The sequence below is a fragment of the Gambusia affinis genome, linkage group LG22, assembly GCF_019740435.1.
Source record: "Gambusia affinis linkage group LG22, SWU_Gaff_1.0, whole genome shotgun sequence".
NCBI classification, from domain to species: Eukaryota; Metazoa; Chordata; class Actinopteri; order Cyprinodontiformes; family Poeciliidae; genus Gambusia; species Gambusia affinis.
The window spans coordinates 9675073-9699745 of record NC_057889.1 but is presented as its reverse complement, the minus strand read 5'-3'; the positions used below and the strand labels follow the sequence as shown (position 1 = coordinate 9699745).

Sequence of the window (24673 nt, the reverse complement as noted above, 5' to 3'; positions counted from 1 at the left end):
AAAAATATGAACAGTTATGAAGTTAGGTAAACCAGATTACAGCTTTGATATTTTAGCATTTTCTTCTAAACTCAGTTTTTTATGTTTTTAAATAGCAAAATCAGCATATGTTGTGTCTCAGATTTAAATTTTACTACAGGTAGAAGAATGTTGCCTGATATTTAAGATTACAGAGCGGAAATACTTTTTTTAAGTTTTAATAGATGGTTAAAATCCCCTTAATAATAAAAAGATGTAAGACTATTACAACTGTCCAGCTTTTTCTGTCTAAAACCCATTTCCGTTTTTCTTTGGGATCTAACTTGCTTGTTCGAAATGTGACCAATTCTGATGTTATTTAGTAATGAATAAACCACTAATGCTAAATACCTACAAGTTGTTGATTTTGTTTAACCTTCTTACTACAATCCCAACAGGGCAAATGGAATTTGGCATTCATTTTTGTTGGGATTTCTAAACTGTTATTCATGACTACAGTAATATTAAGTAAATGTGAAAAACTGAAAACTGAAGTTGTTTCAACAAAGCAGCAGAACTCATCAATCACTGTGTTTTTATTTTAACCATGACTATTTATAAAGCACTTTAAAAACAGCAAGACTGACCTAGTTGCTGTACAAAATAATTAATAGACAAACAAATGTTAACGAGTAAAAGTTGACACAAAAAATAAATACATCATAAAATAAATACATCACATGGTAATAAGTAAAAAAAAAACAACACAAAAACAACAGAGAATAAAGACCAGTCACAATTCTACGGTTCTACTATGTATGATTTTGGTTGTAAAAGGGTTAAAGAGAAAAGTTTTAAGTTATTTACCGTCTAGTAGTTAAAAAACTAAATGTGAAACTTTTTTTTAAGTAAAATATGTAATAAGGTAAAATATACATTAAAAATAACACACAACTAACCTTTTGTAAGAACACATCTAAAAGAGCGTATGATGAAATAACAAATGAGTACAATTATTCCACATCTATGTACTTTATTCTAAATTCTAATTTATTTTTATTAGGTTTTTTTTACTTTCAAATGCTTCTACACTGTATTTCCATTGTGAAATTTGTAATACATGAAACATTACTGCATATCAATCAAAATCACAGAAGTTATATGAATATTTATTTGGGTGTTGTTGGTAGTTTTAGTAAATGTGATTTAAAAAGCTTAATTAATACAGACATGATGATTTTTACAAGATGTTCATGTTTCAACACAATCTGAAAATAACTCATACTACTGCAAAAATAGGCAGTGAATATTGAGCAATAAAAATATTGACTGCTATAAACAATGAAATTACTAACTCTGTGGAAAATTCACCTTTTCACTGCAAGAGGTTTCAGTAGAGGAAAGAACAGTGTCAAAGAACAGAACTTCAGCTAAACCACACATGTTGCCTATTCTGAGACACAGGAAGTGTAGGAGGACCTTCTCACAACTGCACTTTGGATTTGTGTCAATATTTTGTCATCAGATGTTGTCATCAGAAAGTTGGTTGAGGTTGTCACAGTGTAAACAGCCTTTTTTTTTCCCCCCTGAGACCTTTAAAGCATTTCTACCTAATAGGAAAAGAACCAGACTAAGCAAATTGTAGCTTAGTAAAAATGCATGCACTGCAGGAGGAGGTTGGGCGGAGACTCTATGTAAATGGACTTGGGTGATACAGGAGGGGGGAGAAAGCCTGTGAAGCAGAACTCATAAGGTTCTTTTCAGCTTCTACCCTGCTAATATAAAAAGAGGTACACAATATCATGCACAGAGCCCTAAAATAAAGTAATATATACCTGTTATAAACAAAACGTTGACAAGAGGCCACTAGTAGGGGGAAAGGACAGATGAACAAAAGCATGTTTCGTTTGCTGAAAGACCCACAGCAGGGGTTCATTGATAAAAGCAGATAAACTCTTATCTATGTTATCGCTGGGTCACCTTACTGTTTTGTCACAAAGATCAATACATTGTAATCACTAGTTTTAGTTTTGTTTTTTTGTTCATACGGCCTCTTTTCAGTAATTCTTCCTGTTTCTTTCTCAGAGCAGTTTTTTCTGAAAAGATGCTGACTGGACCTTCACATGACTACCCCATCTCTGATCTCCGTTAAACTGATTTGCCTTGCAGTAATCGATTTTTAAATCAACAACATGCTCTGCAACAAACACTTTAATGCCACAGTTGTGCCAGTGCACAGTTTTCCAGACAGTAAAACCAGCAGGTCTGGTGCATCTGTGCTGAGCTGAAAGCGGCCCGCTTAAACAGGGCTTTTTAACGTGTGGTGCGGCCCTCCCCCTCGTCCTTGGCCTGTTTTAAAACCGGAGTGGTGAGTCACTCCTCTCTCGGTTTAGAAAAACAGATCCGGCCAGGCAGGGCCCCGGCGGGGGGATGGGAGGCCCGTGGTGGATGAACACCGGAGGTGGACGCAGCTGGACTCCTGCTTTCAGGGACCCCAGCATCCTGACGACAGGCCTGCTTGTTCCTATAGTGATCTGAGAGAGGGGAAAAACATGGCCAGGATTAATGGATAGATTTTTGCAGCCTGTAAAATGTGACTGTGGCCAATCACTTGGGTATGTCCTTCAAACTTGGAGGAAGCCCTATCCTGTATCCAAACCTTCAATCCCTCATATGAGCTCTTGGCTTAAATCTAATGTTCTTCCAAGTCTCTATTTTACAGGTTAGTTGTTTTATATCACAACAGGCAATACAGCAAATTTACATTTACAGAATTACAAGCTAAGATAACTGAATTCACATGTGATGTTAACTATATTCTGTTCCTCTTACACACTCATATATTATGCTATTAATATTTAATTGGACTGCTTAACTGAAACTCACTTAAGAGTAATTTATTTCCCAGTAGATAGCCTCTTAAACCCTCCTATTTTCCCGCCAAAGAGCCCCGGGGAGTGGGGGGTTGTGCTTTGGGGTAGCGTGGGGGGCCCACTCCCCTTGTTCTTTTTAGAGTTTAACGGCAGTTGGCATCCATTAATTTGACCCCAGGGGGGTTCGAATTCTGCCCTGTTCTGAAAGGGCAATCAATATCTCCATGACAACTGTCGCTCCAGGCAACCCAGGATGCTCTGGCTGCGTTCAGAAACAACAAACTTGACATGCGCAATGCGGTAACAATTCCAAAAAGAGACATTCCGAAAGTGAACATATTTTAAAACAATAACTAAAAACCTGTTATGAATGTGAGGGCAACGTCGTCTTTGAATAAGTATTGAAGTTGCAGTCTATTTTTCAGCCGCTAGATGGCAGCATCACAACTAAGTCAAAACAAACGTAACACTACGACTCTACAGCAATATAAACATATCAAATTCTTCTTTTTAAAAAATCTGAAGAGAATGATGCTTAGGGTTGTTACTGGTTATTTCTAAAATACAAGCAAAAAACTTGTTTATAAGTTTCAGTTGGTTACTTTGGCGATGTCCGTGTAATTGTTGTCAATAAAGTTTACATTTGAATCGCGTACCTCTGCAACAACAATGGCGGCGGGTCAAATTGGCCACGGAGTTCCTCCTTCACTGTCTGCCAAAGTGACGGGGTATGTTGATGGCTAATTTAATGACTTTCCTGTGTGTTTTACATTGTGGGAAAATACAAGGATATATTTAACCAATAGTCATATAATAGCAGAGTCCCAGTCAGTACCGGTAGCTCAATGCTAACATTTTTTTTTAGCTACTCTGTCTGCATTTATAGACAAGCATCACGTTTAGTTAATTAAACTTCAGTATTGGAGGTCTGACTTATCCTAGCTAGTATATGTGTTAATATACTACCAAATAATTAGCCAATTTAATTGTTACCTTCACCTGATGTCATGGGTAGTTTCAAGACTGCTGGACACCATGTAAGGCAGGCTCGCCCCACAAATTCACAAATTTCACAATTCGAAGGGAGGTTTCACAATTAAAAACAGTTTCATAATATTTCAACAGTTTTGGACTATTCTGTCCATGTTTAGCCTTTGTAGGTGGTGAGCTCTCAGCTGCATCCCTTGTAAGCTATTAATTGCATTTTTTTTTTAGTTAAATTACAAAACAATTCAGTGAATTGAAAACTGTGTTTTATAGAATCTCTGTATAAAATAATTCTGTCTAGGTTTTACTTGTCTGTGTATTGTGATCTTCAAGCTCTACTGCATATAAGGTGATTAAGAAGCCCAGAAATATTGTTAAAATCTTTTGGGGCTTTTACAATTAAATATAGGTTTCAAGAACTGAAGTTGATTTATAGTCTTACATTAGTCTAGATTAGAAAAATATTTGCCCAATTTTGATTAAGTGTTGTGGATTAGAAGAGAGTAAATGTAGATGAATGGCTCTTTATTCAGCATCTAATTCTGAGCAGCTTGTGTCTTTTTTTTTCTTTAGGTCGTTTGCTTATTTGACTATAAGAGACAGAATGCCAACCATTTTGACTAAAGCTATAGACACAATACATCGTAACAAAAACAAGTTTTTTGAGGAACATGGAGAGGTAAGAGATGTTTTTGTGCAGTTAATTTTCAATGTTTAGTAGGGGTTGTTTTAAAAGTTTATTCTCCTTTGAAAAGGAGGGGATCAGTGCGGAGAAACAAGCAATATCTCTACTGTCTAAGCTGAGGAATGAGCTACTAACCGATAAGCCACTACTGGAATTGATGGACGGCTTGTCAGACACAGAGTCCTGGAACCAGTACATGCAGAGACAGCAGAGCCAGCTGGGTGACCAGGAGCTTGTTAGCTGGTTCAAGTCACCCTGGTTGTATGTGGAGTGCTACATGTACAGGAGGATACAAGAGGCAATCTGGCTTAAGTGAGTAGAATGTACCTTTTTTATTTAACATAAGTCTTCTGATGTTATAATTGTTTCTATAATGTTTTTAACAATAAGTATTATCATCAAAATCTTTTTTATTAAAAATGATATCCAGAGTTATTTGGCTTACCTATAGTTCTGTAGAAATGTGGTCAATCTTGATTGTTTTAACAATTTTGTTAGCTGAAAATATGTTTTAAAAGCCAGGCCATATATAGTGTGATAGTATATTGTATAGTATCACTTGTAATCAGTGTGTTGGTGATCTAGTCAATTACATTACAGTGAATTATTAGTGGGAATAGATTAATACAATACAAGTTCAAGGTTGCGTGAGATCAAAATTAGCTAGGGTGATGTATTAATAGATATTTTATTGTTCATGGACACACCAAAATTCTGCTGAATTTCTGCTGAGTCATTAAATAGGACTCAACACATTTTCACCATACTAAAATCGAAATAGAAATATTTAGCATATTTTACAGGTTTTCTATAGTTCCAGGACATGTCTTGAATTAAATCAATTTTATTCCAACTCTAAAAAATATGAGGTTTTAAATTGCCGCTAGTTATGTCTTGAACTTGTAAATTTTTTGTTCATTGACTCTTCCATTCAATAAGCTTTTTATGGTTTCTTTATGGGGATAAATCCAAAACGTTGACATTAGATATGTTCAACCATCTGAAAAGAAGTGTATATTTAACAAGGTCTTATTTAAAATGGATATTTTCCCTTGAGACTAAAACCATGTATTCACCTTTATGTTGCGTATTTAGCTATATTTTATTTTATTTAGAAGTAAATTTTCTTTTGATTGTTTTCATGTTTTTTTTTTTCAGTCCTCCAATAAACAACTTTGACGTCTTTAACGAGGGAAAGACCCAAAGTTTTTTTGAGTCTCAGCAGGCTGTGATGGCTTTGTGTACTTACCTGGGAGACATTCAGAAGAGCATGGAGAAGCTGTCAGAGAACCAGCTGTCTGAATATTTCAACAAACTGCTCCAGGTCAGTATATTTAACAGATAGTATTGAGTTCTCTGCAGAGTAAGGGGCAGCATACAGGCTTGATTTAACAGGAGAATGAGTCCCATTAGAATATGTAAATGTATGATCGTTAAATATTCCAGAAAACAAATGACCAAAAAGTAAATGTAACTGTCACCCAGTGTGGAATTAAAACTGCATCTTAACTCAACAAAATATTCTAAATGTGAACCATATCACTATTTTTTTTACACTATTTTATAAATCATTTCAAAATCAAGAACTCTTTTATAACATTAACATGGTTGTGTTAGAATAGATAAATGTAATCCATCTGTACGGTATTTAGGATACACTGGTAACCTAAGTACCATATGCAGAACAGAAGGGTTTTTTTCCTACAAAACCCCAATTTTTTTCTTTCTGGTAAAATAATGTAACATTTACAAAGAATCACACCAATGATTGAGAAGAAAAAGGATCACATGGTTTTCTGTTTTTTCTGTTCGACTTCCTCTAGGTTTCTCTTTGGGGGAACAAATGTGATCTTTCCATCTCTGCTGGTCAAGAGAACTCCCAGAAGGCTAGTCCAATAGATTCCCTCAACAGCTTACAGTCTTTCATCTTGGTGAATGATTCCGACATGGTGTGGTTGACTCTTAATTCGTCAAGAAGGCTAGAGGGGTCAGGGAAAAAAACTGCAGACAGAGTTGACATTGTGCTTGACAATGCTGGCTTTGAGCTGGTCACTGACTTAGTCTTAGCAGATTTTCTGGTGTCTTCGGGCCTCGCGCGTCACATTCATTTTCACGGCAAATGCTTCCCGTGGTTCGTCTCTGATGTCACGGCTAACGACTTTCAGTGGACCATCCGGCAGACTATGGCAGCCAATCATAAGTGGATGAGTAAGAGTGGCTACCAGTGGCAGAGCTATCTCAAAGAGGCTATTTGGAGCTATCACGACCATCCGTTCTAGACTCAGCCCCACGAGTTCTGCGACATGGCAGCTGATGCACCCGACCTGTATGCAACCCTGCAGGAATCAGACCTGGTGCTATTTAAAGGTGATCTCAACTACAGGAAGCTGACAGGGGACAGAGACTGGGGCCATACGGTGGATTTCTGTTCTGCACTGAGAGGTTTTGAGCCTGCACCACTCTGCAGTTTGAGAACCCTCAAAGCCAATGTGCAGGTCGGTCTGCAGCCGGAACAGGGGGAGAAGCTGAGCACCCAAGACCCATCATGGATGACCAATGGGAAGTATGCTGTTATTCAATTCCACAGCCCCAAGTTGGAGTAGTAAGCTTGCCCTCAGGATTAGACTGGGATGACTGGACTTTGTCAGATTTTACTGTAAGAGAGCATCAAAATTAGGTGCTGCCATTAAGCCATAACAAAACAAAGTTATCAAAGTTTCTTTTTAAGGACTTCAAACTTCTTCACAAATTGCACAAGAACATGCTGAATATATATCAATGCTATCTAATATTTAAAATGTCATAATTGTTAAACAAATGACTTATAAGTTGAACTACAGCTGCCAATGGTTGTACATTTGTCTACATTGCTAATATCTCACGTTTGGTTTACATTGCAGATAACTTGTGTATCCTACACTTTGAATTAAGTCAGAATGTTTACAGTTCATGCAGAATAGAATAGAAAAGCAAAAATTATGTTTTGGGTTTATTAAATCTAACCTAAAGCTGCAATATTGGTGGTATTAAAATGGTTATTTGTGATTTTTCTTTTTGATTCATCACAAATTGCAAAACAAGAAAATCATTTAACTGATCTAGCACTGTGGAAGATTAGTTTCCTCAGTTGAATAAATGTTGATGGTAATAAAAGTGGGTAAAGAGATGGTGTAAGAGTGATATGACTTTAATGTGCTGCTTCTGTTTTGGAGGAAAAAGCAAAACCTCTTTACTAATTAAACTGGTTCCTGGAGCAAAGTGATTATTTTCAGGTCTTATTTAATATATTAATGAAACAAATATTTTCCGTTTGTTCCTTTACTGAGAACATAAATGAAATGTTGAAATAATTAAAACTTTTTCTCCCAAATGTTAAAATGTTGACTGGAATAATGGTGAATAAAACCAGCAAAATTGAATTAGAATCCTAATAAGTCTTTGATATTTCACAAACTTCTTTCTTTTTATGTCATTCAAATGTATAGGGCCATCAAATATAACATGAGTAATTACAAATGGCATTTTTGAAATTACTTTATTTATTAAAGAAAAAATAAACTCAACAGTCTTGCCCCTTGTGAAAAAGTAATTACCACTTAAACCATGACTGAAGTGAGTTTAAGCTAACAAATGGATAAGACATTCCCAATCAGGGCTTTCTGGTAGAGAGGAGAATTAATCTATGAATTACGACAGCCTTTCCAACTTCTGAACAACAAATCAACCGCAGGCCATTTGAACAGCATGTTCTCTTTGGAAATGCTGATAATTATAACCCTGATACAACAGAACACACAGCTTGAAGAAAGTTTGGGTTTTCCTTCCAGTTTGCAGAATATTTTGCCAAATGTCTTTTGGGGAGTGGAAGGGGGTGTTAGCTAATGACCTCCTGAATAATTTGTCGATGTACTCTTGGAGTAATTTTGGTAAGTATGCGTTTCCTGAAACATTTAAGTCATCACCTGGTTCTACTGGTCTGACAGTTCGGGGTGAACAAAATGAACTTAATTTTTTCTCCAATATGTTGTGATCCTTATTGCAATAAAGATATGTGACCAGGATTTAAAAAGTCATTGTGTCATTTTATTGGCAATTACTGATGGGCTTCATCACAGCATACAAGATATTAAAACACTATTATCCAATATGTGACTGTAATTCACCATGTTGAGTAGTGAAGATTTAGTGTTATTATAAAGTGCACATTAATTGCATTTTTCCATATCTTCAAATCGTTATTTACTGATGCTCTGATGGAACTAATAGATAAAAAAATAACTGCAATCCTGACCATAATGTTTGCAATTAGTGTGGATTCTTATAATAATAAAAAAATTTCCAATAATGATTCAGTAATGGCAATAGGGGTTGAGCTATTTGTAGTAATCTGAGCTGGATGTAGCTGAGAAAATTAAATTCAGTTTTCTAAAAAATGTGGTTAATCACGACTTTAAAAGGAATGCTATTAATTTTCCACAGAGCCAGGTTAGTTTGGATAGTCATCTTTTAAAAATGTTTTTTCTATTCACTTTGGTGATAGAATAAAATGTGTTTATTAATCTGAAACATATCTACTGATCTATTGATCGGGCAATACTTTCCCACACCACTGTTTGAATCGATGCACATAGAAAGTTCACATTCAATATTGAGGGCCACACTACAATGTGCATTACAATTGATGTTCTTTAAAAGAGAAATGGTCTGCTTTGTCAATGAGACCTTAGGTGAAAATAGGTGCAATTACTGCAAGAAGTCACTTATCTTTGCCTTTTAGGTCATTTACTGTGGGTGTTTTATTTCCCACCCTTAATGTTTCCTGGTCTCTTAATTTTATTCCAGGGCACTTGCACAGAAATATGTATAATCAGACCTGCTAGTTTTCCACTTGACCTGTCATGAAAATCGGAAGGGTAAGTCAAGAAATATGCTCCTTAAAAATTGAGATGAGGGCTCTGTGTCAAACTTTGTCAACTTACCTTGACATCTGATGCCTGAACATTTAAGGAGCAAACCCTACGATTTCTCTTTTGAACATAAAATGCAGTTGAAAACAGATCATTTACAGTGAAAAAGGAAAAACAGACATTACCATTGCTTTATTATTTTTAAACAAAATTTTTAGTTTGCCAAACGCTAGAATGAAAGACATTTCATTTTAAACATTTTAATCAATTAATTCAAATTCAGAAGTTTTTTACACTAAGATTACTTTGCACAAATGGGGAAGGCTCTCTTTGTGATGTAATAGCTTTATAAGTTTGTGTAAGGTTAATTCACAAAATATGAGTTAAACACCGGTAGACATGCAGGTGCACTGTTACATGACATTACTGGAAAATGAAAATATGTCAGCCAAAATATCAAATGGAGAATTACAAGCCTTCAGAAGTCTGGATCATTCTTGGGAACGGTTTCCAAATGCCTGGAGGTTTCACTTTTATTCAAACACGTTTGCACAACTATAAACAGCATGGTAAAATTATATACATATATTTCAGAATGTAGGTTAGCTCTGTGTCCTAAACATTAATGTGTTTGGTTGATGAATTTATCAACCTGAGCAAAAAAATCAAAATACAAGTGAAGATATAGGTTAAAGCTGATAAGTTTCATTATTTACAGTGAAATGAATCCTGTGTTAGTAGGGACTGAAAGGCCACTCAAAAAGAAGAATTCTTGGAAAAACAAATTCTGGTAGCAAATATGCTCAGGTACTAAGATCATAGATTTTGGAAACATGTCCTTTGATCTGATGAAACAAAAGTGTTTGATCATAAAATCAGTTGCGTAATGAGGAAAACAGGGAAGCTTGCAAACCTGTGAACGCCATCCAAACTAAAGAATAGGGACGGTACGTGACAGCATCATTGTGTCACCGTTTTGCTCCTGAGGAGCTGATGCACTTCTCAAAATGGATGGCACAAACATTATGAGGAACAAACATTAAGATGAAATATTGAAGCAACAATTCAGGACCTCAGCCAGGAAATGAAAACCTAGACACAAAGGAGACTTCCCAGTGAATCATGACCACAAGTTCACCACCCAATCAATTACAAATTAACTTTATGATAAAAAAGGAAATGTACATAAGCTCTTGAAGATGTCTGATTTTTGTGGGTTGTAGCAAATATGAATAATTTAGATTATCCTAACTGACCTAAAACAGGACCTAATTTCCAGACAAATAGGGAAAACAAAGTTGTCTATTTTTTAATATTGTTTATAATCTTCTGGTTTCACATGTACATGAATAAATATAATTAATATAAATACTTGGAGGACATTTTTATTTTATACTTCATTATTTTTTTATAAAGTTTTTTTTTTCTTTTACATCTAAATCATGAAAAATACCCTTAAATGGGACTGATTGTGTAATTATTGGATGGCAGAATGAGATTTGACCTCCAGTTTTGTTTGCTGTGTTATGGTGACCTGGCTCTTAAACACACAGCACTTATTGATTTGGCTGCATCTTTAATTTGTTTATCCTTTTTTAAACCTTTCCACTGTTTCCACCTAGTACGGTGAGCCCACCTAAATGCCTGTGAGGCAGGCAGAGAGGAAGAGAAGGGGAATTAGTCGCTGTTGCGCAGCATATCCGAGGATGATTCATGTATAAGAGGTGAGTTATATCTCGTGGTAGTTTCGGCTTTTTCTGTGGTTTGAATGTTTAGTCTACATGCATCTGATTTGCTCTGTGATTTAGCCAGCGACTGTGTGTTTGTTGGATAATAATTTGGCAGGAAATAGACTGTTGATACTCGCAGAGTGCTCGATATCAGCTAAATGAGGGGTGAATATTCAGACACACACACACCGCTACTTTGGAGTTACATTCAATCTGGAAACCAGCTGTAAGGAATAAAGAGCTTTTCAGTATAAGACAAAGGTAAATTAGAAATAGCTGTAGGGAGGAGAAAAAGACAAGCAAGTTGTTTAGGAATCACTATTTTTATTTTTGTCATTCCTCTTTTTCCTCTCTCCCACTTGCTTTCCCTCACTCCCACACTTTGGTAGAGATCTATTAGAGCAAAAAAAAAAAAATACAGTGAAAAAATAAAGTGAGATTGGGAGGAGTCTTTCTAGCTGTATTTTTTTTTTTTTTTTTTTTACTGTTGTTCCTTTGGAGCTTGAGAGCAGAAGCTTCAAGCACACAGAGGAGAAGCAGTTATTGGTCCATCCAAGTTGTTTGACAGGACTTATTGGAAAAGACGAGACCCAGAGAGAGGGAGAGCAGCACTACGCTCTCCCACACAGCAAATGGGAGAGCAAGTCTAAATCATGTTGCTTATCACTGCTGCTGTGCTGTGATGTTGCTCAGGCAGAACCCGGTGCAGAGCAAGCAGGAGTTCGGACCAGCACTCAGACCCAGGATAAGCCCAGCCTCCTCAGAGCTGGAGACCCTCTCCTCGACACGTCTCCCACCCTCACCCCGTGCCCCCCTCAGTGACATGTACCCTGAAGAGAGCCGGGGCTCTGGAGGGGTAGCTGCTGTTGACTTCCTGGAAGGGACATACGACTATGCCACCCCCACCCCTGCCCCAACGCCTCTTTACAGCCACTCTACCACTGGCTATTTCTCTGCTCCTCTGGACGCCCAGGGACCACCATCTGATGGCAGCCTTCACTCTCTGGGGAGTGGGCCGACCAGTCCTCTTGTGTTTGTGCCCACCAGCCCAAGGCTCAGCCCCTTTATGCATGCTCCAAGCCACCACTATCTGGAAACTGCCTCAACACCAGCTTACAGGTATGGGAATTAAAATGCTTCTGTGTGTCTTTAAAACAGCAAAATTGATGTACTTAAGTAATTATGTTTTTTCTTTTTTGTGACTGGAGTGCTTTTTACAGTGCTTTTATTTCTTAGATTATGCACAAGTTTGCAGAAAGTGCAGCTAATTTTCACATTTAGAAAATAGGCTGGTTGGTTTATTTTCAGGTTTTTTTTACACTTTGGTCCTGTTTTGCTACATATCTGCAATCACTGCTCATTGAAGTAAAAAAGAAAAAAAGAAATGAAACAAAGGATTTGCAACTTATGAGTAATGACATTGGCATTTTTAGTTGCGTCTTCTCCAAAATGCCATTTAAACAAACATAATTAGTTAACCACACAGCTTCTTAATCTGCTGCTTTCAGCCAAACACCACTGTTATCTCTATAGAAAGTATCAAGCGTTGTCCGGGGTTTCTAATTCCAGAGATTAGGGACGTTGTGAAGGACCTTGAGAGAGGAACAATATGTAAGAGCAACAGAAGTATACAAACACGTTTCCTGATTTAGGTGGAAAACAGAAGCTTGGTCGTTTTTTGAGCCAGAGTTCAATTCAATCTTTTATTGATTTTTAGGGTTTAACTACAGAAAATAATTTTATATTGCATCCTTGATATATTTAATATATTTTCCTCTTTGGCTAAACGCTGATAAAATCTGTCATGTGTATAGTTTTATTAGTGTCACAAATTGTCTTGATGAGAAAACCAAATCACCGAATTGAAATTCACGGCCTGTTGCAGATCCAGTCACCAGCCGGCCTCCCGAGAGGACCAGTGCGACACCCGTGACGAAGCATGCAGTGTGGGAGAGCTGGGAGCTGGAGTCGGAGCCGGCACCGCAGCCGGGGGGTTTGAGATGCCTAAAGAGACGCGTTTCTGTGCTGTGTGCAGCGACTATGCCTCCGGGTACCACTATGGGGTGTGGTCCTGTGAGGGCTGCAAGGCCTTCTTCAAGAGGAGCATTCAGGGTAGGGAGACAGACCGCCATGACATTATGAAGCTTAAGTCATGTGTTTTACTACATCTGTCATTGAGAACAGCAACATGAAAGAACACATCAGACCACAATTATGAATGGACTCTGATGTGCCTCTCTCGTCAGCCAGAGAAATGAAGTAATTTGCATAAATTAAAAATTTGTCTTACAAAGAGAAATGATGTGGACTGAAATTTAGACTAAAACCCATTTCCTGGTTTTTCTCTTCACCTTCCTTCCACCTGTTTGGGCCTTAAAGTCCTTTGAAAAAGTATTTACACCCCCAAAGATTGCTTTTCTTTTTTTGACCAGAGTAAATACCAAACAATCTTAGATCTATGTCACAATATGACTCCATTCCTTAATTAAATCATGAATTACCTTTGAACAACCACATTTTTTTTGGTTTATTTCCCTCACCACAGACAAGCCTGATTACTGCCAGTCCATAAATAAATCCCTGAAATATAATCTTGGTGACAACACAAAGCAGCACACAATGATCTCGAGCTTAAGAAAAACAAATCAGCGACATTTGTCTGGAAAGGTTTACAAAGGCATTTAAAAGGATTTTGAACTCCAATTAGCCACAGTGAGAACTATTATCTACAAACACACAACATGGAAGAGTGGTAAACTTTACCTCCAGTGGACGACCTATCAAAATCACTCTAAGAGAACATCACTGACTCATCCAGGAACAATAACTTACGGCCTTCAGCTGCTGACCTTAAGCTCAAGCACACTTAAAGTATTCAGATGTCTGCAACAAAGACTGAACCAAAGTTGCTACACACCAAAGATTAACTGTCTGTTATTTAAAGGGTTTCGTGGCAATGGTTGCTGCCAAGAATGGAGATAAATTAAGCTTAGGGGGCAATTATTCTTCACTATCTGGCAGGTTTCCTTGGATAGCAAACCTGCTAGCCTTTTTTCTCTTTCAGGGTTTAAGGAAAATAAATTATTACACTTCAAATTATACACAATGGTTATTGTAATGGTAAAAAAAAATTCTCTAAAATAGGTGTCCAAAGTTTGGCCTGGGGGCCATTTACAGCCCTTCAACTGTTGAAATCTTATAAAAATGTAGAATGTCAGGAACACAAAGTATTTGTACTTTAATAACTACGTTTTTATTGTATGTACAGCTAGAGTTCTTAAATATAGCATGTTTAAGCATACCTATATAGCATGTGGGCCACATAGCAAAGAGTGATCCACTCTTTGCTATGTGAGCAAGCAGTTTTGATTCGATAATTTGTGCCTCAGTGTTTCCTTAATCTCTTCCACTACTTCATAGAAACAGCTGCAATATTCATTAAAAATAAAGTGATAAAGGTTAAATTCTTAAATGAGTTCCAGCTTTATAATATAACTAACTTTGAGGGATTCATTTTACCAAGTCAATTACCTGCAAGCTTGTGTGAAAACAAAGAGGCAACTAAAGTTTGATTAATGTCCCTGCACAGATAAAGAGAAAGTTACATAAGATGAAGACATCTTACATACATTGAGCAGATTTTTTATTTCATTTTTTACCACTGCTGGAAAAGTGGTGAACCGCTTGAAAATTAAAAAGAAACATTTTTTTATAAGCTATTGACCACATTTTTCCAGCCTCACAGTATCAATATCTGCATGTGCACAAGGGAACTTCATCTGTTTGGTGGCTTAATTAATGAGTTGAACCTGAAGCATATTGATGGAAAATCTTACAAAGAATGACGGGTCATATAGAAACCAATAGTCTCCATGACAATGACAAAGCCAAGATGCCTTGTTTTAATTTTCTTCATCATAGATTAATTTAGGAAAGGGAATGGAGTGTTCCTGGCTGCTAAATAGCTCAATTTTGGATGGAAAATTAGACTTATAGTCTAAGAGTAATAGATTTTCTCCCATTTCAGGTCACAATGACTATATGTGCCCAGCAACCAATCAGTGTACTATTGACAGGAATAGGAGGAAGAGCTGCCAGGCTTGCCGACTCAGGAAGTGTTACGAAGTGGGTATGATGAAAGGAGGTGAGAAGATTCCTGTTCTTTTGTTCATTTTTCTTTAGTCAAACAATTTTTATAGAGACAGAATTTTTGAAAACTTGGATGTTAAGTTTCACACGTTCTTCCTCAAAAATGAAAACTAATTTTGATGGATCAATCCTTTGCTAATTAGAAGAGTGTTGTTAGACATAGATAAGCATGAACTTTAAGAAGACCTTGAGATTTCTCTCAAACGAGTACAGCTGCTCATTAACGCACTGCAGCTGCTTATGTTTTCACACCAATCATTTAATCTAGATGTTAGACGTGGTTAAACCAGGAAATCTGATGGCTTGTATCCAGAAGTCATCAGGAACCATTTTATGCATCAAGCATGTTCTGTCATTAAGGTGTGCGAAAAGAGCGTGGTCGTGTTCTGCAGCGCGACAAACGACAGACTGGCGTCAGTGACAGAGAAAAAACTGGAAAAGGCCTGGAGCACAAAGTGGCACCCCATCACGATAAGAGGAGACGCAGCAGTGCCCTGGGAGGAGCGAGATCCTCAGTGACCAGCCTGCCATCTGACCAGGTGCTTATTGTTTTACTGCAACTAACCTTTTAAATTTTTTTGTTGTAATTTTTACCTCATACTCATCAATGCTCACCTCTTGTGTTTCCAGGTTCTGCTTCTCCTTCAGGGTGCTGAGCCCCCGATTCTGTGCTCCCGTCAGAAGCTGAGCCGACCCTATACTGAGGTCACCATGATGACCCTGCTGACCAGTATGGCCGACAAGGAGCTAGTCCACATGATCGCTTGGGCAAAGAAGCTCCCAGGTTGGAAAGAAATTTCAAATTTTGTGTTCCTATATTATTTGTCTTGCATGTATTTGCTTCTGTTGGTCTACTTAAGGTTCTGTTAAATATTTCCTGGTAATGCTTGCAAAAATCAGCTATTAGACAACAATTTCAGATTAACTGCAGAAACTCTCTCAGATAAAAGGCATTTTTAAGGGTTCATTTTAGATTGCAGAGCCTAAATGTAAATAAATAATTTAGTATTGCATCCCTAAAATGGCCCGAGTCAATAGCTAATGTTACTCGTGACTTGTGATGCACTTATTTTTGCATGTAACAGGGGGTGTCTTTTTAATTCTGCAAAAACAAATATTAAGTAATTAATTTAGTGTTACATCCCTAAAATGGCCCTGGTTAATAACTTGTCCTCAAACAGAGTCATTGATCTCAATATTGTTGATTATGTTTTTTAGTATTTTACACCTTTTAACATCATTTCACTTTTGATATCTAGTAACACAGTAATGGTTATTTTCAGTGATATGCATATTCAGCCTACTGTGAAAACAAAGCATGTGGCACATATAGCTCCAAAAATTCAAATTCATGTCTTGAATTTGTGTCATTTGATGTCAAATAAATTCCAAAATCATTGTTATGCCACCTTTTGAGATACAGTCTAGTTGTAAATAGTTAAAATTGTTTGGGCTCTTTATTTCTTCATTATGCTCTTGATTAATAGGCTTGTCAAATTTTAGTGTTCACCATGTGGTAGTTTGGGTTGAAAATATCTCTTATTTTGCTGCTTGGAAGTGAGGGAGCCATTACTATTAACGCCTCTTGGTATTTAAGTGCTGAGTGCTTTTGTTCAAACAATACATAGAATTAGGTTTGGCAATCCTTTTGGTTGCCAGAAAGGATTTTCACATAATTACTAAAGATTATAAGAACACCTTTCCAAACTAATGCCTCTAATTGAAGTTTAGATGCTTTAAAAATGCTTGGCAAGAAGTTGAAGCTTGGTTTAAAAACTTATATCAGGCTTATATCGTAGTAAAGCTTGGGTGCACAAATTTAGATTCAATGTAGATTTTGCCTAATCCTTAAGACCACACTTACATTTGGATAAACATCTCGCAGCAAATTGCTTGTTGACCACGTTCTTTTTAGAGCCATCAAAGCCCTTCTGGCATCCTTTTGGGTGGATATTTGAGTCTTTGTTTGAGTTAATTTCACTTGGTTGATTTCCAGCCATGGACTTCACTTCAAAACCAAAACAGCACATTTTTAATAAAAATTAAAGTTGAAAACTGTTCCAGATGCTTAATGTTAGCTAGCTTTATGCATCTGAAAACAATGTTTGATGTGCACATGATTGTTGTCCTGGTAGATCACCCAACTGTGTGCTTTGGCGTGAAGTCCTCTTTCATTATTCCAAGCACCACTGGCTGTGAAACAACCACACTGCATGATGCTACCACCAGCATGATTCACAGTACTTCTTGTCGTAGTGGTCAAATTAGCTCAAGCTTTTTTGTTTGGTCATAAAACTTTTCCCCATTATCTGTGATGGAAGCTATTTATTTCAATGGTACTGTATGTACATTAATAATTACTTTGCAAAGCTACAGGAAAGCTCACATCTAGTGCATCATGACCTTACTTATGTGTCTAAAATATATTTTACAAAATTTCTGCGTCTCATAAACATTCATCATGATGCACTACTTGACAAACCTTGTGGTTCTGGGTTCTTACACGACTACAAACGCACACAAATGCAGAGCCATTAAGGTGATGGCAATTACAGTAATCACCTTTGAGAGCATTGTTTGGTCAATCTGCCGGCACCCCATCGAGCCCATTTGCAGCTACGGTGTGTAGCTGCAAAACGCACGCTAACTCACATTCATCTGACAGGAAGAGTAAATTCTTATTTTGAGGCATTACGACCTCCTGCGTCAGTAAAAGCCCAAAGACACACAGCATTAATTGAAAGGAGTCCCAAACAGGGTGCAGAGGGGGGCAATTAGAAAAGACTGGCTGTAATTACGTGTTAATTTAGACAGCTGAGAGCCAGCGATAAGCTTTCCCTTGAGTGCATTCGTTTAGATTAGCACCCACTGCTCAAAAACAAGATCATGTTTGATTTTTATAGTTGGCAAGATGTCGGGGGACAGAAAACATTATTATTACACAACAGGACACTCAAGTGCATCCCTTTAAATGATGTAAAATGATTCCATTAATTCAATTAGTCATTAATTACTTGAAATTTGAATCAGAAATATACATGTATTTTTAATAAAACATTCTGTCTTGCTGTCTGACATTGAATAAAATAAACTTCTCCTTTTTACCAAAATATTTCTGTTTTGTAAATGTCAGAATAATGAAAACATTCAAATGATGATGTAAGCTTCACAACATTTGTTTTTTTTGGAAGGATTTTCCACATTTTTAGATTTCTCTCTGTTTCATTGAATTACCTTTTAAGCTGCATGACTCGGCCTGAACGTCAAACTTCAACAAGCTTTTCACCATAGTTTACCTGAATTTTCAAACCCTTTAAGCCCAAACTTTTACTTTCTGGCTGATGCCTTTACTTTGCTTGAACATTTACACAAACTGATAATAATCTTACTTCATGATGCCATATATTTAATGTAATCCAAACAGAAAATGATGCTGCCACTGCTTTTACCTCACAATTAGGACAGTGTTTTCTGGTTTGCAGGCTTCCTTCTTTTTTCCTGTAAAATGTAATTGTGATCATTGTGACCAAAAACCTCTGCTTTAACCAACCTTTCCACAATGTGTGTTTGGGTTGTTACCTTAAAATGTGTGTCTCAATTTAACTAAAATGTTGTGATTTAACTATGGCCGGGACTTTAACGAGTTAATTAATTACATAGATTTTAATTGCATTTTTCTTTTTTAAACTCAACAGTCCCAAGCCCGAACCTTTGTGTTATAATAATATTGTAATTCATTGAGATGCACATTTTGGTGAAGGTAATGATATTTTTGTCTTCCTTTAAAAACAAAATGGCCAGTGTGGTGCATTTCCTGTTTTCAGGTTTCTTGCAACTCTCCCTCCACGATCAGGTTCTACTGTTGGAAAGTTCATGGCTGGAGGTGCTGATGATTGGACTCATTTGGAGGTCAATCCACTGCCCTGGAAAACTGATCTTTGCACAAGACCTAATACTGGACAGGTAGAGAAGATTATTACCAACTTTAGATTAACAGGTGTGCCAATATTCTTCTTCTTTTTTTTTTTTTAGCCCTGCCCCTCCTCCACATTTCTTTCCATTTTCATCTCAGACACATTTGAAGAGTAATACATCAGCATTGTAGATTTTCCATTTCACACCTTGCCAGCTTTTGTGCCATCCCAACACATCTGTCACAGAGTGGAAGACTAATCACCTGCTCCCTGTGGAGAGGAGAGCAGCCTCTCTCTAACCTAAAATAACCCTCCTAATCATCACTGGGCTGAGCTGGAAACCACGACTCTGGTTTTAATCAAAGTCTTCAATGCAAAGAATAATGAAAACTGAACAGTGGAGAGAGGGACGAGAAGAGAAGAAAAGAAGCAAAGCAGGGAGATCTCAACGAGGGACAGAGATGAGTAGAAAGTAGAGATGCAGGGAGACATAAGGGTGTTTTCTGCTTTGCAGGCACAGCTTGTTCTCTCCATTTCCCCACATGTTCAGAGTAAACAGGCTGGTCAGACCACAGTATCTACCTTTGGGAGGAGGAGAGAAAGTGCAGAGTGAGACGAGCAGCAGAGAGAGCTTTTACCATCTGATGGCTCCATCTGATTCAAAAGTGTATTATAGAGTATTATCTCTAAAACCCGGTCCCTGAATGAGTGTCCTCGCCAATTGGACATGATGACTAAAATGCTGTGGGGTCAGGGCTGACACATTCCCCTGCCCTTGTGCCATCCAAGTTTATCTTGCACTGAAGCAACTGGATATTACCCATCTTTCCCCTCACCTTTCTGCCACACTGGTAAATGGAGCAGTGCAGTGATTCAGTACATTAGCTCTTAATCTTTGGATAGTTTCACAGCAGTAAAGTGCCTCAGATTTTCTTTTTCTCTCTTTTGATGGAGCTCCACAGACCAGAACTTAGGCTCTGTTTCTGTTATGTCGTCAGCGGCTGTTATGTTTTACCAAACTGTATTTGTAAATTCTGCTCCACAGGAATGAAGGAGACTGTGTTGAAGGCATGGCGGAGATCTTCGACATGCTGCTGGCCACCGCTTCCCGCTTCCGCATGCTCAAACTCAAACCGGAGGAATTTGTTTGCCTCAAAGCGATCATCCTGCTCAACTCTGGTAAGACAAAGTGTTTAACATGAAGGTGGACATGAGGACATGAGGACATGAGGACAGGGTTTATACTCAGTCTTGGAAAGTTTGGAAGATAATTTGAATCCTTTGTCCTCTATCTGAAGGTGACATCTGTCTGTCTGTTCTTTTATCCATCCATCCATCCATCCATCCATCCATCCATCCATCCATCCATCCATCCATCCATCCATCCATCAATCAATCATCAGATTTTGTATTTTTACTTCAGAAACTGTCTAAAGGATGTGACCTTTAGAAATGTTGAACGTTGACATGTAAACATTTAGAAATCCACAGCATTTACACACAAACTGACACACACACCTTTTAAAAGGTGACGAAATTGTCAACATTTCTGGGAGTGTATATGAGAGACAGGTCACCAGATTAAAAAAAACAAAAACAAACAAGCTTTCAGGTTTCACAGTTTTGTTTGCATGCGCATTGTGTCACAAGTTCTCATTTCTGCTGCAGAGAGCAAACATTAAGCAGTGTCAAACTGCATCCACAGAGGTGTAGCTCTGAGAGCAGCAAATTAGGCGAACAGAGTGTTCTGAAAAGCCCAGTATCGTCAATATGCGTGATAGCTGTTGCCTTGACTACATGAAGCAGCACAGGGGTGGGGTATTTGTTGAGATATTCTATATAAGAAACAGAGAAGTTGGAAATACCTAGGGGATGAGACGGAGAGCTCAGCTGCTGGTTCATGATGAACTTTTGTGTGGTTTATGATTAAAATGCTTCAGTCTAAATTAGTCTTTCCATTTATACCTGTGACTCACCTTTATTACCTCCTAGTCAAAGCAAACTGCAGTTAGGATTTTTGCTTTAAAACGAGTCTAAATGAATTTAAATTAGTCTTGCAGATTGTTAATTTGGAATGTCTCTCAGTTTGTCTGGAATATTAGCCGAGCTGCAGTAATCAGATTCTTTTCCTTCAGGTGCGTTTTCTTTCTGCACCGGAACGATGGAGCCCCTCCACGACAGCGCGGCCGTCCAGAATATCCTGGACACCATCACGGATGCACTCATACATCACATCAGCCAATCAGGATACTCGGCTCAGCAGCAGGCGAGACGGCAGGCCCAGCTGCTCCTGCTGCTCTCCCACATCAGACACATGAGGTAAAACCGAACAAGAAGCGACCCAGGAGCGCTGCTGGATTCACATTAGTTTGATTAAGGCTTTATTCTTCTTCACATTTTACATTATTTAATTTTAAACAGAACGGCTTCAAAAGAGTGAAAATTGTCACCTTCCTAAACTAATGGTCCAAGTCATTTTTTTTCCAAAATGATTTTGTTTTCTTTCTTCCTTTCTTTCTTTCTTTTTTTTTGTCAGAATCACTTTTCGCTAAAAATAACATAGGCCATTATTTTAGGAAGGTGACAAAATATACAAATGTGACTTTAGAAGGAAGGTTTTAAATATCACAGTGCAAATATATACTACCAGAAGACCAGTGGAGTGATGTTTCTTAATTTATTCTGAGGATTAGTTTAAAGGGGGAAAGATTAAATGTATGTAAAATCAACTTTTTTGAGTTTTACATACAGTTGGAATGGGACTCCCTCACCAAAAACATACCTGCAGTGTTGCTTTGATTCTTGCATGGATATTGGGGAAATGTACACAGCTCCACCAGACTAGCGGCAGCAGCAACTAGCAAACACTTGGAATTCCTGCACTTTTTCTGATCTTATCATACCAACTACTTCTCAGTCTAATGCTCCTCAGAATTTTGTCAAAGGCATAAAGAAGAAACGTGACGATGTGAAGTTAGGGGTAAAATTTCAATTCCCATGGTTTTGGTGTTATCGTGTTTGATACATCCGAATGTTACAATACTTAATGCTTCTTAGAAAGTTTCCAATACAAAATCAAACAATCTTCTTCTTCTCAACCTTAGATTCCAGATTTGTTTGAATGTCAGATTTATCTCTTGCCTCTTTCACACTTTAGTTTTACACAAACCATAAAAACACCAGTTTATGTAAAGATGAGCCGTATAATTTGCATTAATTACAAAGTCGATCTTCTGTAATGAGCTGAGGTGTTTTTAAGCACACGAAGCAGCATTTTGTTTCATGCTGAGGGCTAACATTTCCTCTCCATTTACAGAATAGAGCTGCTGGAAGCTTGAACCTGCAGTCACAACAAATCACCAATATGTTAAAACAATACTGATATTTTGTAAAACTTAGTATTTTATAATATCTGTAAATGAGAAAAAATGTGAAAATCTTCTTGTTCATAAGAAATCTCTAAATTTTTAGAGATTTCTTATGAACAAGAAATCTATTTGACAAATTAAAACGACAAGACAAAAAACATACTGTTTCAATTTGTAGCTGTGGGTTTTAGAGTGTAACAAAATGCTTTTAATATTTATTTGCAATGTGAGCGTCAAAGACTATAAAAAAAAAAAAAAAAAGCAAATTAGGGGGCATTTTATAACAGAAACTAATGATTTTGGACGTCACCTTATTTACTGATTAAAGTGACTTTAGCCATCATTTCTCCTTTTTGTTTACGCCTGTGCAGCAACAAAGGCATGGAGCACCTCTACAGCATGAAATGCAAGAACAAAGTGCCTCTGTACGATCTGCTGCTGGAGATGCTCGATGCCCACCGCCACCACCCGGTCAAACCGTCTCAGCCTTCATCTCCAGATGACAAAGCTCCTCCCTCCACCAGTGGTGTGTGTTTGGGCGGCTCCTCTCCAGTCGGTTCCGGTTCCGGGCCTCGAGGTGGCAGCGAGACCCTGATCAGAACCCCCTCGGCTCCCAGCGTCCTGCAGTACGGAGGCTCCCGCTCCGACTGCACCCAGGTCCTGTGAGTCGGAGGGCGATAGTCGTTTTTATGAATGACACGTGCAGTTTTGGAAATGACAGCTGAAGGTTATATTGCCATTGATTTTATCAGAAAGTAATTTATAAATAAGAATGTAATTTTATAGCCAAATGGGGAGAAGTTTCACCTTCTCGGCACAATCTGAGCCTCAGTTCCTTTTATTTGCTGAGTTTCATCTTTTTTGCTTTGCTTTTAATTTCCAACAGCAGATATGTTGTCATACTTTGACACGCAGTGATTTGAAAGGATGAGCAGCTAATTTTTGTGTATACCAAAGTGCACTTCTTCTGACTGAAGGACTAATGGGCATTATTTTTACTTTTGCATATAGGAGGTAATTACCCAGCAATTACTGGTGAAGATGACACGCCACATATTGCATCCGTGCACAAAATTTAAATCAATTTAGTTTTGAAATGAGCTTGTAGGTTAAATGCCTAAAAGGAATCAGATCAGTCCAGCCCACACTGATTACAGATTAAAGGAAACCTGGACTTTATGCTAAGTAACTGTTACCCACTGCTGTCTGTGTACAGGAGGGGTTTTCTATGCTTACCTGCAGCAATTTTCTCTGAATTTATGCTAAATGTTGATGTGAGCTTGTGTCCTGGCACGTGTTTTCAGCACTGAGACTTTAACAGAGGGATGGGCGGGGCAGAGTGATCTTCAGTTCAATGTTTTATCCACAATCTGATGCTCAAGTAATTCATTAAAGGCACTTTGGCTGGATTTACTCATCTACTAATCTAAGTATAATAACTAATTTTTAACTGGTACATTTCTGACTTCTGAATTTAAAATTTTGGTAATTTTTTTTCAGCACTTTTAAAGAAAGTTTGCAAATGATCTTTTGCTGTCAGACTAGGCAAATATTTTAGCGGGTCTGGTTAACCTTGGAGCGTCGGATGCAGATTTTTGCTCCAAAAGTTGGAAAATGAAATATTCCTTCTAAACTATGCAAACTAATTTGCATAGTTTCCTAAAAAGTAGAGTAATATCCTGGAAGTTGCAACCTTTTTTTCTTTTTAAAACAAACCAAAGACATTTTGTATCCCTGAAGGAGCCAAGGAGTGTTATCCACAGCAGGTCCAACAAGACCTTAGAGTTCAGACATACAAGCTGCTCCTGTTTTTATGATTTTCTATATTTCGTATGAATTGTATTAATATGATGAATTTTCTGACATCTATGAATTTCAGAAAAGCAATTGACAAGCAGCACAGCATAAATGTGTGGGAAATGTTCGAAAAGGGTTAGAAGAAGAGCGCATTTGGCCACTTGAGCTGACTTAGAGGGTAAATCCAGCCAAACCGGACGTCATTTATCATGTGTTTACTGTGCGTGTAAATAAAGGCTGATGTTGGGAAACTTTTGCTCACTTTTTAAAAAAAAAAATATATGTAACAAATCAGGTCCGGGAAA

At 37.6% G+C, this 24673-nt stretch overlaps 2 protein-coding genes and 1 long non-coding RNA gene across 3 annotated transcripts; 2 read left to right on the top strand and 1 right to left on the bottom strand.

The window, feature by feature from the left end:
- Positions 1 to 751: 751 nt before the first annotated feature.
- On the bottom strand, positions 752 to 3991 carry LOC122825504. Its single transcript, XR_006369650.1, has 3 exons — positions 3825 to 3991; positions 3488 to 3588; positions 752 to 2492 (listed from the first exon to the last, which is right to left on the bottom strand). It is a non-coding gene; the product is annotated as an uncharacterized LOC122825504 (long non-coding RNA).
- On the top strand, positions 3475 to 7765 carry armt1 (acidic residue methyltransferase 1). The gene is given in 5 exon segments (XM_044106936.1): positions 3475 to 3559; positions 4392 to 4497; positions 4574 to 4815; positions 5662 to 5827; positions 6327 to 7765. Coding segments are annotated over 5 exon segments (1353 nt in total). The 5' UTR covers positions 3475 to 3500; the 3' UTR covers positions 7107 to 7765.
- A 3261-nt stretch (positions 7766 to 11026) lies between these two features.
- esr1 (estrogen receptor 1) lies at positions 11027 to 24619 on the top strand. The gene is made up of 10 exons (XM_044106934.1): positions 11027 to 11134; positions 11834 to 12259; positions 13026 to 13252; positions 15168 to 15284; positions 15650 to 15828; positions 15920 to 16073; positions 19114 to 19252; positions 20249 to 20382; positions 21339 to 21522; positions 22943 to 24619. Exons 1-10 carry the CDS (start codon positions 11124 to 11126, stop codon positions 23235 to 23237), a joined length of 1866 nt encoding a protein of 621 aa, XP_043962869.1. The 5' UTR covers positions 11027 to 11123; the 3' UTR covers positions 23238 to 24619.
- Positions 24620 to 24673: the final 54 nt, after the last annotated feature.

Excerpts from the sequence above, each read along its gene's own strand:
- esr1 (XM_044106934.1), top strand. Across the intron at positions 15,285-15,649 it reads AGTGGGTATGATGAAAGGAG|GTGTGCGAAAAGAGCGTGGT; the intron begins GTGAGAAGATTC and ends TCTGTCATTAAG. Across the intron at positions 19,253-20,248 it reads CAAGACCTAATACTGGACAG|GAATGAAGGAGACTGTGTTG; the intron begins GTAGAGAAGATT and ends TCTGCTCCACAG.